The 14,418-nt window shown below is 51.2% G+C and overlaps 1 protein-coding gene across 1 annotated transcript; it reads right to left on the bottom strand.

Moving 5' to 3' along the window:
- Positions 1–254: 254 nt before the first annotated feature.
- Positions 255–13,756, bottom strand: CD2 (CD2 molecule). Its single transcript, XM_024570620.4, has 5 exons — positions 13,628–13,756; positions 13,191–13,481; positions 9,248–9,478; positions 4,995–5,117; positions 255–1,449 (listed from the first exon to the last, which is right to left on the bottom strand). The coding sequence occupies exons 1-5, from the start codon at positions 13,686–13,688 to the stop codon at positions 1,139–1,141; spliced, it is 1,017 nt and encodes a 338-aa protein (XP_024426388.2). The 5' UTR covers positions 13,689–13,756; the 3' UTR covers positions 255–1,138.
- Between the last annotated feature and the right edge of the window lie 662 nt (positions 13,757–14,418).

Here is a 14,418-nt window from a genome sequence, read left to right as displayed (position 1 = left end):
CCTAGTTTTTAGAACCTTAACTGAAAATCGTTTTGTTCTTCCCACTTCCCCCAAAGTATAGCTAGCTAGCATGCTTCCAACTGGGGCTGGGGTCTGACCTTTTAATAATGGTCATTGAAGACACTTGGGATTTAATTCAACCGAGTTGTCTCTTAGCCTGGGCTTTAAAAAAAATTATTTTTTATTGTATTTTTCCCATTACCACTTATCCCCTTACCCCACCTCTCCCCCAATCACCACACTGTTGTCCATGTCCATGAGTCCTCTTTCCTTTTTGCTCCATCCCTCCACCCCCTCCCCACGCCCTTCCCAGAGCGGTCAGCCTAGCCTGCCCTTTGGCACGTCATCTGATAGGCTCGCGGCACCTCCAGTATTCATGGATTCCTCTGCTTCCCAAGATCATTGTGACTGTGTCTGAACAGCTAAGGAAGTGAAACAAAGAGTTACATTTTCTGGTGCCTCTGGTGGAAGTCTGTGCACAGAGGTTTCAATTCATTACACAGACCTACAGGTAGGTGGTCAGGCTGGCCTTGCAGCTGGGACCTGGGGAGCATGTTCCGGTGCTTCTGGTGGGGTCGGGGCCCAGGTGAGAAGGGGCCAGTTGGGTCCTGCTGCCACACCAGCCAGCCTCTTTTTTATGCGGCAGCTGGATGTTGGGCCCCTTTCTATAGTGAGTAGACACTGGGATCCAGTCAAAGCTTTTATTTCACATCTGCTCCCGACACGGTGGGCAAGTGCCCACCAGGAACATAAGAAACCCAGGAGTCTCTGGAACAGGCAGGCAGCCAGTGGCGAGACATGGCACAGCGAACGCCGCAGGCCACACCGGGAGGCGAGGAGCGCTCCGGGGTCTGTGCTCGGTCACCCATCACCCTGACGATTCCTCTTTTATTGTCTCTGCCTTCCTGGTGCAGTGGGGCTTTAGGAGGAGGCCAGAGACGCCAGATGTTAGACCACGTGGCTGAGATAGGAGTGCAGGTGTGGTTGTGGCCCATGAGCTGGGGAGGTGATGAGCAGGACACAGTTGATAGAAATGCAGGCGTCCACAGCAGAGTGCAGGAATTCCACAGTGCCTTCCTGGGAAGGGACAGTTTTTGTCTCTTTTAATCAGAGGAAGGGAACGGCTCTGCCAAGACAGTTATGAGTTTTCTGAGGCCCCACGGGGAGGTTTCGGTTGGACTCGAGGCCTGGGGAGGGGAGGGCCTTTCTGCTGGCGAGCTTGTGTGCCAGGGGCAGGAAGAGGCTTCTTCTGCTGCTGGTTCTGGTGAGGGTGTTGGACACGGTGGCCAGGAGGTGGGGGACGATGGCCATGTGCCTTGGGACGATGACCCGGTGGTGGAGGAGGTTGGGACGTGGCTGGATTCTGAGGACCTGAATCCGGAATTTGATGAGGCTTCTGGCTCCTTTCCTCAGAGGTCATTTTGCGTATTCTGATTTCCAGGTCCTCATCTGCAACAATAAAACCTCTAAAGAGTTCATCTGGGCAAGATATGACCAATGCAACTATTTATTGAGTGTACTTCCTGCATACAAGGCATAGTGCTAGCCGCTTTCAGGGGTGTGATGAGGAAGCAGAAGCTGCTCCTACCAGCAATGTGGAATGCCCACCAGCAAGGTGGAATGAGAGCCTGGGGCTTTAAGAACTCCAGGAGTTGGAAGCAAGTAGGCAGGTAGGAGCCTTTGTGCCTGGGTCTCCTGGGAGTAGAGAGGGCACTGAGACCCCACAGCCCCGCCTCTATGTCATCCCAGTGGCTCTGAGTAGGCAGAGAAGACATCAGCCGGGACCTTCCTCCAGGTGGCCTTCTCTGTTAGATCTACCTTTCACCCAGTCTGACTCTTACGCCACCCACATTCTGGCGAGGGTTGGAGAATACACGAGGGGTTTTTCAGTCCTGAGAAACTTACTAGTTTCTCAGAAATTCAGAAGTCCCATCCTCTTATCAGGAGGAAAAGAATCCCTCCTCTGGGCACCCTCCGGGGGTTCGTGCTTTGTGTGACTCGTTCATGAAGACAGGCTCACAACTCCTAGTAATGTCGTTTTTCCTATGCTGTTTTAAAACCACACGGAAAATGTGTGAGGTGCTCAGATGCTAGAGGTCTGGAGGACCCCACTGGCCCCTCCGGCCCCCTTTGGGCCACCCTTTCAGTGCTCCAGCCCCCGTGCCCAAGGCCATTCTTGCAGCCCACTCCCGAGAAAGGCAGGAGGAGGATGCTCTCCCTGGGGTCACGTCATTGCAGGGCTTAGCAAGCACAGGCCCTCCAGACTGAGCGTTCCCTGTGACCTCGGGAGATGACGCCCGCCCGAAGGCGTCTCCGCAGTGCTGGAGATCCGGCCTCAGGCCAACTTAGGGCAGCAACATGGTCTGGACGTGTGAGAGGCCAGCGCGCTCTAAGCGCACAAAGGGCATGGAGAGGGAAAGATACGTCCTCTGTGCCAACCCTTGGTGCCCTCAGGTCATGCTCAGGAGGCCGCCAAGCAGAGGACTGTCCTCTGACCCCACTCGCAGCTGTGGGACCATGGGGACCCGTTTTCATCCCTTACATGGCAGGTGTGGCCTGGCCATTTGTTCACTGTCTGTTTACCACTGTTCTGTTCACTTGTTCTTCGAAAATTTATCCCCCCCCCAACCCCCCACATTAGGTGCCATTGTTAAGTGGCCATGGTGGCCCAGACACAACTGTCCTCAGGAAACCTAAAATCAAGTAAGGGGGACCGCAAATCACAACGTCAGTCTCCAGTAAGAGCCCAGGGTCCCAGGGGGTGCAGACCAACAGCCCCATGAGTCCAAGAGGAGGAGCGGGATGTGGCCAAGTGACTGAGACCTCTGGCTGGTTTGGACAGAGTGGGCTAGCTACGGCTCTGTGCACCCATCTGGTCAGAGCGGGCTGTGGACCCCAGCACGCCCACACCCGAAGAGCAGTCCCTGCCCAACACCTGCTCCCAGGAACTCCTCCAGGCTCAGTGTCCTCCTCCCGCATTCCACCTCCTGCTTACTCAGCCCAGGGCCAGGGCCAGGGTGAAATCAGGAAGCGCCCGGGCCCTCACGCTCAAGGTTGTGCAAGAGCAGGGTCGAGGGAGGGGGTCTCTTTAAAGTTTGCACCCTGAGCTCCTTGCTGGCCTCACTCTAGCCCTGACTCAGCCTACTGGCTGTAGAATTTGGGGCAAATCATTGAACATCACTGAGCTTAAATGTCCTCACCGGTATGAATAGTGCTGATTTCATAAGATCACTTGGAAAGATGGATAAGATAACGGATACGAAGCCGTATTTCATAGATCAGTGCGACTCTGTCGTCACTGTGAGGCGGTCATCGTGTTGGCCGTTTCAGCCCAGGGAAGCACAAACTGCCTTGTCGTGGGGTGTGAGCTCCACTTGGGAAGAATAAGTGATATCTGATCATTAGGTGATGAAGAAGGGGCCTTTGCAGAGGGCAAGGGGGTGGAGAACAGCTGAGCAAGGCACTGAAGTGAGGGTGTCGTGGGTGCGTTCGGGACTCAGCAAGCAACTCTGCGCCACTGGGGTGAAGAGAGCGGGAAGGGTGGTGGTGGAAACCTGGGGCAGTGGTGTGGTGTGACTTAGGGCTGAGGGCCAGTGGCCTGAAGGAGACCCAAGGAGAGAGAGGTCTGCAGGAAGTCAAATCTGAAGGTAGCCAGCCCCAGGCCAGCACTGCCTGGAGTTACAGACCAGGTCTTCCCTTATGGGGTGCACGTTCTAGGAAAAGACCCAGAGTGAGGGGACCCAGTCCTGCAGTAAAGGTGAGATTACACAGAACCTGAGGGACCTGCCGCTCGGCTGCATGTCCTACCAATGGCCGATGCCCCCTGCTGGGCCCACCTGCAGCCTGGGGTCCCAGCAGCCCCATCCCAGCACCTGTGGAGACACCTGGTGTGCCACTGGAGTTGCCCCCCTTATCCACGGTCTTACTTCCTGCAGTTTCAGTTGCCTGCCGTCAACTGCAGTGCAAAACTATTAAATGGAAAATTCTAGAAATTAACAATTTATAAATTTTAAATTGCACTCAGTTCTGAATAGCATGATGAAATCTGCTCTGTCCTGTCCAGATGTGAGTCATCCCTTTGTCTGATGTATTCACGCCACGTACGCTCCCCACCTAGTTGTCCCAGGTCAGCTGGGGAGGCATCCCAGAGCTTGTGTTCAAGTCACGCTGACTTTACTTAATAACGGCCCCAGAGCCATTCACTTAACTTTTATTACAGTATATTGTTATCATTTTTCTATTTTGTTATCAGTTATTGTCGTTCATCTCTTATTATGCCTGAAGTTATAAATTGAACTTTATTATCAGGGTGTATTTGTAGGGAAAACCTAGTATATTCAGGGTTCGGTACTCTCCGTGGCTTCAGACATCCGTTCACTGGGGGTGTTGGGACGTATCCCCCGGACATAAGGGGGGAATGCTGTATCTGAACTTACTGCCGCTCGTGGCCTGGATGCTCCTTGCACCAGCTCCCCACTTACAAGCATGATCTTTTTATTCTTGGTGGGTGTCACAGGGCCGACTCGAGGAAGACACACTCAGAGCCCTAACACATCCCCTCTGACCAGAGAATTGGAAAAGGAGGTATCAACACCTGGCTTCCAAACAAGGGGCGTGGCCACCCCCACAGGAGAGGACAAGGTGCTTGTTCACAGAAAGGGAGTGTTGAGGCTCATCTTCCTATCCACGTAGAGACGTGTGGCTCATTCAAAAGGCGTCCACACAGCCTTGCATGGAGTCGACCTCAGGCGGTGGGTTCCAATGGGGCCAACCTGGATTCGGCTTCTTACAGCTCCCCCGTTGTCACCACTGAGAATTTGTTTTTCAGAACTCAAGCTAACCACAAAATGGAACAAACTGTAACCGCCGGTTACAGCCCTGACGTTCTGAAACTACCCGTCTCCATCACTTTCCTGCCAGACTCAAGTGTCATCCCCCTGAGTTGTTTCCACGGGGATTTTGCCCGGTCCCCATGGACGAAGGCGGGAGCTTACCCTTTCTCCTTCTGTGCGCTTTGCTCCTCTTGCTGGCATAGAGAATGAGGAGCGCCACAAAGAGTAGGAAGAGAATGCCTCCGCCACAAATGCCAATGATGAGGTAGATATCCAGACCTTTCTCTGCAAGACAAACGGAGGTGGGATGGAGGGGAGGGCCCTGGGCAGAGGGGTCATCACTGTTCCGGCCCAGGGTTCCTGCCTCCTGAGTGAAGCCGATAATAGAGCTTAATGAGTGGGACTTTTCAACTTCATGAAGGCCAAGCTCATGGAGGGTGGTGGATTGTCGATCCCTGAAAGGGCGCAGGGTCCGGGACCAGCCCCCTCTGGAGGCTCCTTGAGGAGCTGCCCCCCTGGACTAGAACCCCGGATCCTTCATGTGCCAGGGCACAGGGCACAGCACTGTCCGTGGCCCCCAGTAAAGGAGACTGTCACAGCAGTTTAGCTCTGAGGAGTGGAGGAACCATGTAGTGTTGTCTCCAGTTTCACAGACGAGGCACAGAGAGGGAGGATGAGCTGCCGGAGGCCACACAGTATCTCCTTCAGTGGTTCCTCTGAGCAGCCCCTCGGCTCAGGGTTTCTGCACTGTTTCCCAGCTTCCTGTCTGGCTGCCCTCCCATAGCACCTTTCCTCCTGTTCCCCACTCTCTGAGAAGGCCGAGTCCAAAGACCAGGTATAAATGTGGCTGGTCCAGCTCAGCGCTAACCACACAGCCCCCCCCCCCCCCACCCCCACTCCCAGACTTCCCGGCATGTGAGAGAAGCTCTGACACACCCTGAGTCAGCAGCGGCAGTGGACTTGATCTTCAGCTCCCAGACCTCCTTCAGTCGCTGTAATGCAGTGAGGGTAACAATGACTCGGCATTTAAAGAAAGGGGTTTGAGTTCCAGGTCCCTCTAGGCAAGAGCTACCATATCTTGCTGTGTATAATGTGCTCCCATGTATAATGTGCACCCACATTTTTGGCCCAAACTTTCAGGAAAAAAATCTTCTGTTTTAATTTTTTGATTTATTTATATTTAGATGCTTGTATTTTATATTATCAAGGAATTTTAGCATTTATTTTTAAACATACAGATATGTTTTAGGGTTACACTTTTAACATGTAAGCATAAATAAAAGAATTAAAAACATGTATATAGATATGGATTCAGTACACATGTGTCATGGGCATCTTTTCTCCCCCTCAAAAATTTGGGCAAAAAAGTGTGCATTACACACGGCAAACATGGTGTGCGCCCTTCGGCAAGTCGCTCCACCTCTCCGAGCCCGTTCCTCCCTTTGTCAAATGGAGATGAAGAAACTTACATCCCCGGTGGCTGCTGGAAGTCAATCAGATAACGGATGTGAAAGCACTTTGTAAACTGTAAAACAAAGCGCAGGGCGAAGAGGTGCTGCCCTGGGTAGGCTCCGTGCACTGGTGTTTCTGGGAGCTGCACCCCGGGGTGGGGGCTGCTGGGCCACCTGCCCTTTGTGAGTCAATGACAGCTAGAAAGGCAGCGGATGGGGTTAGGGGCCAGGGGTCACGGTCATCTGGGGGGCAAACTGGAGCTCAGCCCAGCGTCACCAAGAAACCCCTCTCTAGCCAAACATTCCTAGGAAGATACTCTTATACGCAGAGCCCAGGATGGGCCCCAGGAGCAAACCAGAGGCCTGGAAACCCACCCAGCAGCCTGCAGTGATGTGCTAACCCTTGCTTTCCTTCTTCGATTGTCTCTGACCTGTTCTTTGCCTGCCAATTGGACAACCCGTCTGGTCTGTGGATGAAGGGGCTTCCTATACAAAAGCAGGCAGAATCCTAAACTGCTGTGAAATGGGCCCAGGAAAGTGTCTGGGGTTCTTTGGGATCTGCTGGCTGAGAGGCAAGGCTGGGGCTGCTGGAGTTTCCGTCAGGCTGAGTAGAGAGCTTCCCAGGACAGGCCTGGAGCTGTTTGGGGAGCACGGAGCTCAGCTGAGCAGCCACCAGCTCATCTTCTCTGAGTCCTCACATGGGGCAGCCAACCCTTATCTGGGCACACTTACAAAGCACAGAGTAAGACGAAGGTTTGTCCAGCACAGCCCCCTGGGGTGCCTGGGGGTGCTCTCTGTTGCTCTCTGTGGGGGACTTTCCAGAGGCATTCAAAACCACGTGCCCAGTGTCCAAAGCCAACCCCTCCTCCCTGCACTCCTTGGAGAACGTGCCCAGAAGCTCATGTGGTGGGCCCTTCGTCCTGTGTTCTGGTTTTCTGAGCCAAATGATTCGTCTTATCATCGCTCCTCTCTGCCTCGGCCTTTCAGGAGGGAATACCCAGATCCTTTGTAGGGCCTTCAAGAGCAGCCTCCCCTTCCCAAGTATTCCTCCCATCTCTTTGTGGCTCTTCCCAGGTCGGCTCCTGCTCTGCACCACAGAGCAAGGGGTGTGAAGGTCCCACTCTTCAAACCTCAGCGTCCCCCAAGGCCTTCCCTCCATCCCTAATGCTCACACGGTTTTATACTGGTGGGATCTAGTTTTAAACAAAAATGGAGTAGGGTAGTCAGACAAAATTCAGGATGCCCAGTGAAAGTTTAATTAAACGATAAATAACTTTTAGTTTAAATATGTCCCATACAACCTTTGGAACATATTCATGCCATCCTTTTATTTGCTAAATCAGACAACTAATCAAGGGCCTCCTGAAAGGGGCAAAAGGGCCGTGAAGTCGAGGAGGGGCCACTCCATTCACTGAGCCGCAGCGACGGGGCGGTGCTGGGGAGAGACGCGTGGGACGAAACGATGCTGGCCTAAGCGTGTGGTGGGCAGACTCTTGGACGGCCCCAAAGACCCCTGCCCACCAGTACTCCTGCCTTTGCGTCATCCCCTCCGATTGGAGATGGGCCGGACTCACCGGTTGCTGCTACTCCCTAGAATCCAGCGGAAGTGCTGGGATACCTGTCACTCCTGAGGTGGTTATAAAATGTTCATGGCTTTTGTTTTGAGCCTTTTGTCCTGTTCTTGCTGAGACTGCTCATGGGACGCTGGCCGCCATATTGTGAAGCAGCCCGATGGCCCCCGTGAGTGAGCTTGGACGTGGACCCCCCACGGAGCCTGGGCGTGATTGACAGACGTGTAGTGTCCTGAAGGGTGCTAAGCCAGGACCAGTAAGTCTCTGTCAGACTCGTGACTCACAGAATCTGTGAGATAATGATTACTTGTTCTTTTAAGCCACAAAATGTAGGATAATTTTTTATGCAGCAACAAATGACTAATTCAAAGAATATATACATAAAAAAGCCTCACTTCTGACTTCACACCAGCCCAGGGCTGCTTCCCAGGGTCACCGATCAGCCATAGTCACTGTAGAAATTCCGGACGTCTGACCGAATGACTATGCTTTGTTCAGTTTCCCTTAGGGGCCTCACCCAGACAGCACTGGGAAGATAATCACAGGGTCTCGAATGAGTAGACTCTTGGGAATCAGAGGGCTCCTTTTCTTCCTGGGCCAGGAGGCTGAAGCCCAGAAGCTAAGGAACTCTGTTGAGGTCCTCCCGCTACATTTGGACAGACCCAAACTAGAAGTCCAGGCCTCTGGCTCTCAGAGCTGAGCACTACAGCCGCAGACTGCCTCTCAGAACTGACTTCCGGGGTGACGTCAGGCTGCGGCACCAGGAAAGAGCTTAGACTCTTAGAATTTCAGGACTTCCTGGTGCTGGCGCCAATGCCAGGCTGTCTGCTCTAAGGCAGGGGAACATTTCCTCACTATGTTCATGGTCCTCCCTGGCCTCACGCTCTTCTTCCCCCAGCCCCCTAACTCCATGTTTTTTCTACAGTCTCTGATAGGAGGTGCCGGCTGCCTCCCTTCCAGAAAGGAATCTTTTTTGCTCTCTTCTTCATCATGGCCCTGGGAGTCACCACTACAGTTACTGACTAGGTGAAGGACCTTGGACAAATTAGTCTGTCTCTCTGGGAAGCGGAGGTTTGCATCAGATAGCCTCTATAGCTTCTATGCCTTCAACTTGGCAATTCTTTCCCCCAAAGAGCTTTCTAATGGCCAGAGGCTGCACCATGCTCTGTGGAGGGATGCCTGCGATGGGTAACCATAGAACGCCACCTCTTCTCTCCTCTAAGTCTTCTTTTACAGGTTTCCAAGGGGAAGGGGTGTGTTTTCAGTTCTCACCCTGAGTCAAGGCTGCCTCCCAGCCCAGGCCCCTGGGCCCTGGAGCGGGTCTCCACCATGGGCCTGGCAGGCTGAGTGTGTGAAGTGAACTTGGCATGTCTGACTAGCGCCTGCCACGTACCTGGACACGTGAGGTCCGCCACGCTGATTTCCTCATTGACCGCGTTAGTTGCTGTGCACTTGAATAATGCATTTCGTTTGGAGGTCCACCTATATTCGATGAACTTCTGGCCTTCTTTGATATACCTCTGACCTTGATACAGTTTTAATTTAGGGTCAGTTCCATTTGTTACCTTACAGGTCAGCGTTGTGTTGGTACAATTCCAGGAGATCTCAGGTTTTGAGACGCTCTCTGAAGAGAAAATAAAGACCCAATTCATACGAGGCAACTTTCTGATTATGACATGATTACTCGACATACCCATTTACAGACAGGGAAACAGAGTCCGTCTGAGACCAGGGACAATTTCAAAGACCCCTAGCAATTTTTGAAAATCATTTTTATTTTATTTATATAGCACATTCAGAACAAATTTATTTATGATAAATTTGATAGATACATTATATCAGTAAAAAAAATGTCAGATGTTTAAGTGATGTTTTATCCCTTAAAATGTTTCCACACACATGATATCATTTAATCCTAGCAAGCAGAAAGGCTGATGATTTTCTTCCCATTGACATATGAAATGCCCAAGGCCCTGAGAAGTTAAATTGGCTGGGTTCTTACCCAAGTTTCTCGGCCACTCCCTGTGCCTTGCGGGACTTCACCTACAGGAGACGGATGGAAAGGCAAACCCTACCTGTCGTAATGGGGACGCCATGCGACAAAGCCCCGGACAGCGTGTTAGGCACTGACCTTGGGGGCGGTAGTGGGTACCTTCATAACCTGAATCCCTGCTTCTGGTTTTCTGACATGAGAACATGCAGTTGGCCTAGCCTTGGCGTCACGTGGGCCAGGCACAAATCCTACGCCACCACTTCTAGCTGTGTGACCTCCTCAGCCCCCTTCTTTTCTGCTCTTTTTCTCATACTTCACTCTTTACCCAGACTTGCCACCTTTTTTGCCCAGTTTCTCTCCATTCGTTATGCAGACGGACGGCTCATTTCCCCGTGACTCCCTGACTCCCTGGCTCCCAAGCAACAATACCTTGTGCACAAACTTTCCCACCAAATGCCATTTCTGTCTCAAGATACAGGCATGCAGCAGTCGAGTGTTTTTCTGCATCTTTGGACTCTGTGTGACCAAGGAGGAGGGGGGTGAAGAAACACCACCATGCAATGAGACAGGGTCAGTGCGCAATCCGGGGCTTGAGTCAAGGTGTTTACTTGTCTTTTGAAAATGGAAGTGTTCTTTTTTCTACTTATAAAAGTAACAGGCAGTCATTGTAAAAATTTATTTTAAAGGTTTCAAGATTGAAAATCACTTGCAATCAATTATTAATGCTTTGAGGTATATCTTTAGCAGGTGTTTTCTATGCATTATGTACACATATAAAAATAATGTTTTAAAAACTAAAACGGTATCATATGACTTTGTAATCTACCTTTTTTCCTTTACTTGTCTTTTATGAAATTCTTTCCCTAAAAATATGAAATAACATCACCACTATCTTTTTAAATAATGTATTCTTCAATTAATGAATAACTTTCCAACTGCTGGGGACTTTTACATCCTTCCAGTGTTTCACTAACATAAACCACACGGTGATGAGCAGTTTCTCAAAGTCATATCTTTGGGCACATCCTCTCCGTAAGGAGATAGCTTCCTAGCAGAGGACTGGCCAGGTCAAGTGGGGCCCATCTCACAGACAAGAACTCCTCAGTTCGCGATTGCGAGGATTAACCGCTCCCCCACAAACACCTGCTTCGAAGGGGCTCTCACTGCCTCTCCAGCCAGCAGCAGCAGCAGCCCCGCATTAAGGGGCTTCAGGGGGGCAGGACTGTAGCGCAAGCAGCACCATGAAGGAATAATGAGATGGGGGAGGGCTCTGAACCAACAGGCATCGGGCCCTGGCACCGTAAGGCACCTCTGCTCAGTTGCATCCGCAAAGCCATGTCTCACTGAACGCCTCCTGTGATTCTTACTACGAAAATCAGACTCACAGAAGACAGAGAATCTGCTCAAGGCCGTGCAGCAAGTAACACGACCAGACTACAAACAGAGTCGAGATGCTATGAGAGATACACCTCCACCCCCACAGAGGGGTGACTCTCGTGTCATGGAAAGATCTCTGTCTTTCGGCCCAGGAGTGCAGGGTTTATTTTTAGGTACTCAAGCTGTTCTAAAATTGTGGTGATGGTTGCCCAACTCTGAATATACTAAACACCATTGAATTATACACTTTAAATGGGTGAATTTTGTGGTTCGTGAATCGTGTCTCAACAAAGCTTTTTGGAAGGAAGAAATGTCACATCCTTGCTAAAAGAAGCTCTGGGTTTAGATCCTGACTTTGCAGCAGTCAAACTGTGAGACTTTGGACAAGTCGCTTCTGTTTCCTTGGAGATGAGAAGGGGATGACGACAGCTACCTCTCAGGATTGTTGGTGACTGTAGCTAAGATCTTGTAGGCAGAGGGCTCGGCGCCCAGCAGGTGGGCACTGCTCTGCTCGGAAAGTGCCAAAGGAGACAGACCGAAGGTGCGGCTCCTGGTCGAAGCAGAAGGCTCAGCCCCAGACCTGGGGCTCCCACAGCCCACAAGCAGAGGCCCCTTCTGCCTCCATTCTCCGGCCCACCCCCTTTCTGGAATGTGCTCTCCATTCAAGATTGAAGACTGAGGTGTGGAAAGTTGTTGTCTGTGGGGAGCTGACAGTGTCTGGGATTGTTGGAGAGGGGTGGCAGCCAGGTCTGCATTCTGAGAAGGAACAGGGCTGGAGGGATACCCTAGGTAGAAGGCGGGAGGCTCTGCTCCTCATGGCATTTCCTGTGTGAAGCACAAAAATGTGTCTTTGCTCACTGAGCTGCCGGCTTGTGCTCACGCTGGGGATCCTGCCCACCTCTCCAGGCCGAGTGCAGCTTCCTCTTCTCACTTCTTATCACCCCTCTCAAGCAGCTCCTGAACTTTCGGCTGCAATGTCATTTCAATTCCACTTTCTCTTCCCTCTGTCCTACACCCATGCCATCCTGCCCGTGCGTTCTCCACATATGACTTCAGACACTCACTCTTCCTCATTTTACAGGCACCCTTTAGTCCAGGCCAGTGGGTGCCAGCCTTCGCTGCTGATCAGAATCACCCGGCGACCTTCAGACCCCGCTCATGCCCAGGTCCCACACTGAAATATTCTGGCTTAATTGGTCTGGGGTGGACCCTGGGCACTGGTAACTTTCAATAGCACCTCAGTGGATTCTAACATGCGACCAGGGTTACGGATCACAAACCAGCCCCCGTCCCCTTCACTGGGACGCAGCAGCAGCTCCCCGGCTAGGCTCCTTGCCACCACCTGTGGCAGGCTCTCCTGCCTCCCGGCCCGTGCTCCGACACGCAGAGCCACACCCTGTCACTGCCTGCAGAAGCCAGAAGAGATCACCTTCCACCTTGGACCGCTCTGATGTGGAGCAGGTCAGAAACAAGGGCTCTTCACCCCTAAATTCATTGTTTCCAGCAGCTTCCTGTCATGCAACTACTTCTTCAGGGCCTCTTGGCTTGAAACTGTCTCTCTAGTTGGAAGACCCACGGCTCTCCAGTGGGCCTCACCTTCCCTGCCCCACACCTAGCTTGCCTCTTCCTCATCCCCCTGGAGTGCCTACCTTTTTCTTTGGCAACACCTGCTCCCTCCTCCTGATCAATGCCACCTTAAGCCAAGTTCTTCACTCAGCCCCACATTCTCATAACCACAGAAGAGACAGTTATAGGCAGACAGAGGGTATCATCTCTGTACTTCCACGTGTGGAGTCCACCTCCCACAGGGCAGGAGCCTCCCCTGAGGCAGGAGGGATGCACTGGTTTTCCTCTCAGGTTCCCCCAAGTCTGAGATCAGGGCTGGGGACATTCCGTAAATGCTATCCCCCAAATTGCTAAGTAGCAACCATATTAAGATGGAGGAATTTGGGGAGCAAAGACTCACCTAGAATCCTCAGATTGAATGTTCTGGTAAATATTTGTTGTCCGACCGTGTTGTATATGACTATCTTGAAGCTGGAATGATCACTTCTCTGCAGGTGTTTAATGGCCAGAGTTCCATTGACTGACACTTGGTATTCTTTCTGCTGGTCACGCACACTGCCTTCTTTGACTCGTGCAATCCTGGTACCATTTTTGAACCATTGGATATCACCCACGGCACCAGGCTTTTGTTTGGGAATGTCCAGGGTGATGCCTTGGTTCAGGACACCCTGGACCTGAATGATATCTGTCCCTGTAAAAAGCAAGATGGTTACTGAGGCCTTGAGACTCACTGCCGGCGAGAGCCAGGCTGTGACCTCTCAGCCTCTACAGTTACTTCAGCGTCTGTCTCCAAAGAAGCTTGTCACAGTGGCCGTGGAGACCCACACGCCAACTTACCTCGGGCGGAAAGGATGAAAATCAGAAGGAAGCTGGCTAAGACTTTACATGCGAGGCTCATCTTTGGGGTTAGTTTCCTTATTATGATTCTGAGCCTTTGCAAAAGGAACTAAAGTAAGACTGATGGAATCCACCCCCGAGAGCTTAACCACGTGCCTTTCCTTTTTGCTTCTTTTACAGTAGCATAGAGAGTGCGTACACACACACACTCACACACACACTCTCTCTCTCACACACACACAGGGTGAACCAACCCTGCTGAGGTGCTCTGCCAAAGTAGATAACCTAGGAGAGTGTGTTTTCTTATCACATTTTAATTCTCACAGCACCTGGGGTGGGTTTTATTGCCCCCATCAAAGAGAGACTCTGAGGCTGAGGAAATGTCTCAGCCTCACCCTTTAGTTAACAAGGAGCCGAATTCCACCACCGGCCGTCTGCCGTGCGTGCTGCTGTAGTATCTCCGACAAGACCACGTAGAAATAGGTGACTTATGTTCAAGAGTGAGTAGCAGAACACAACGACTTATCCTATGATTACAAATATTGGGAAAAGAATACCTATGAAATAATTATAAAAGTGGATTTTTTTCTCTTTCTACAAAAGTGTTTATGAGTTCTAAAATTGTTTTATGATGAAAAAGAAACAAATACAAATTGAGTCTCAGCTATAAATGCTCAAAATACCCAATTCTTATACTGAGCATACATTTTTATAACTCTATTGGAAATTTGCAGTTAGGTAAATAAAAACTTATTCTGAAACAAACAAAAATGCATAGAAACTAGAAAATA

This window comes from Desmodus rotundus, chromosome 12 (genome assembly GCF_022682495.2).
Source record: "Desmodus rotundus isolate HL8 chromosome 12, HLdesRot8A.1, whole genome shotgun sequence".
In the NCBI taxonomy this organism is placed as follows: domain Eukaryota; kingdom Metazoa; phylum Chordata; class Mammalia; order Chiroptera; family Phyllostomidae; genus Desmodus; species Desmodus rotundus.
This window is presented reverse-complemented; position numbering and strand designations above follow the sequence as displayed.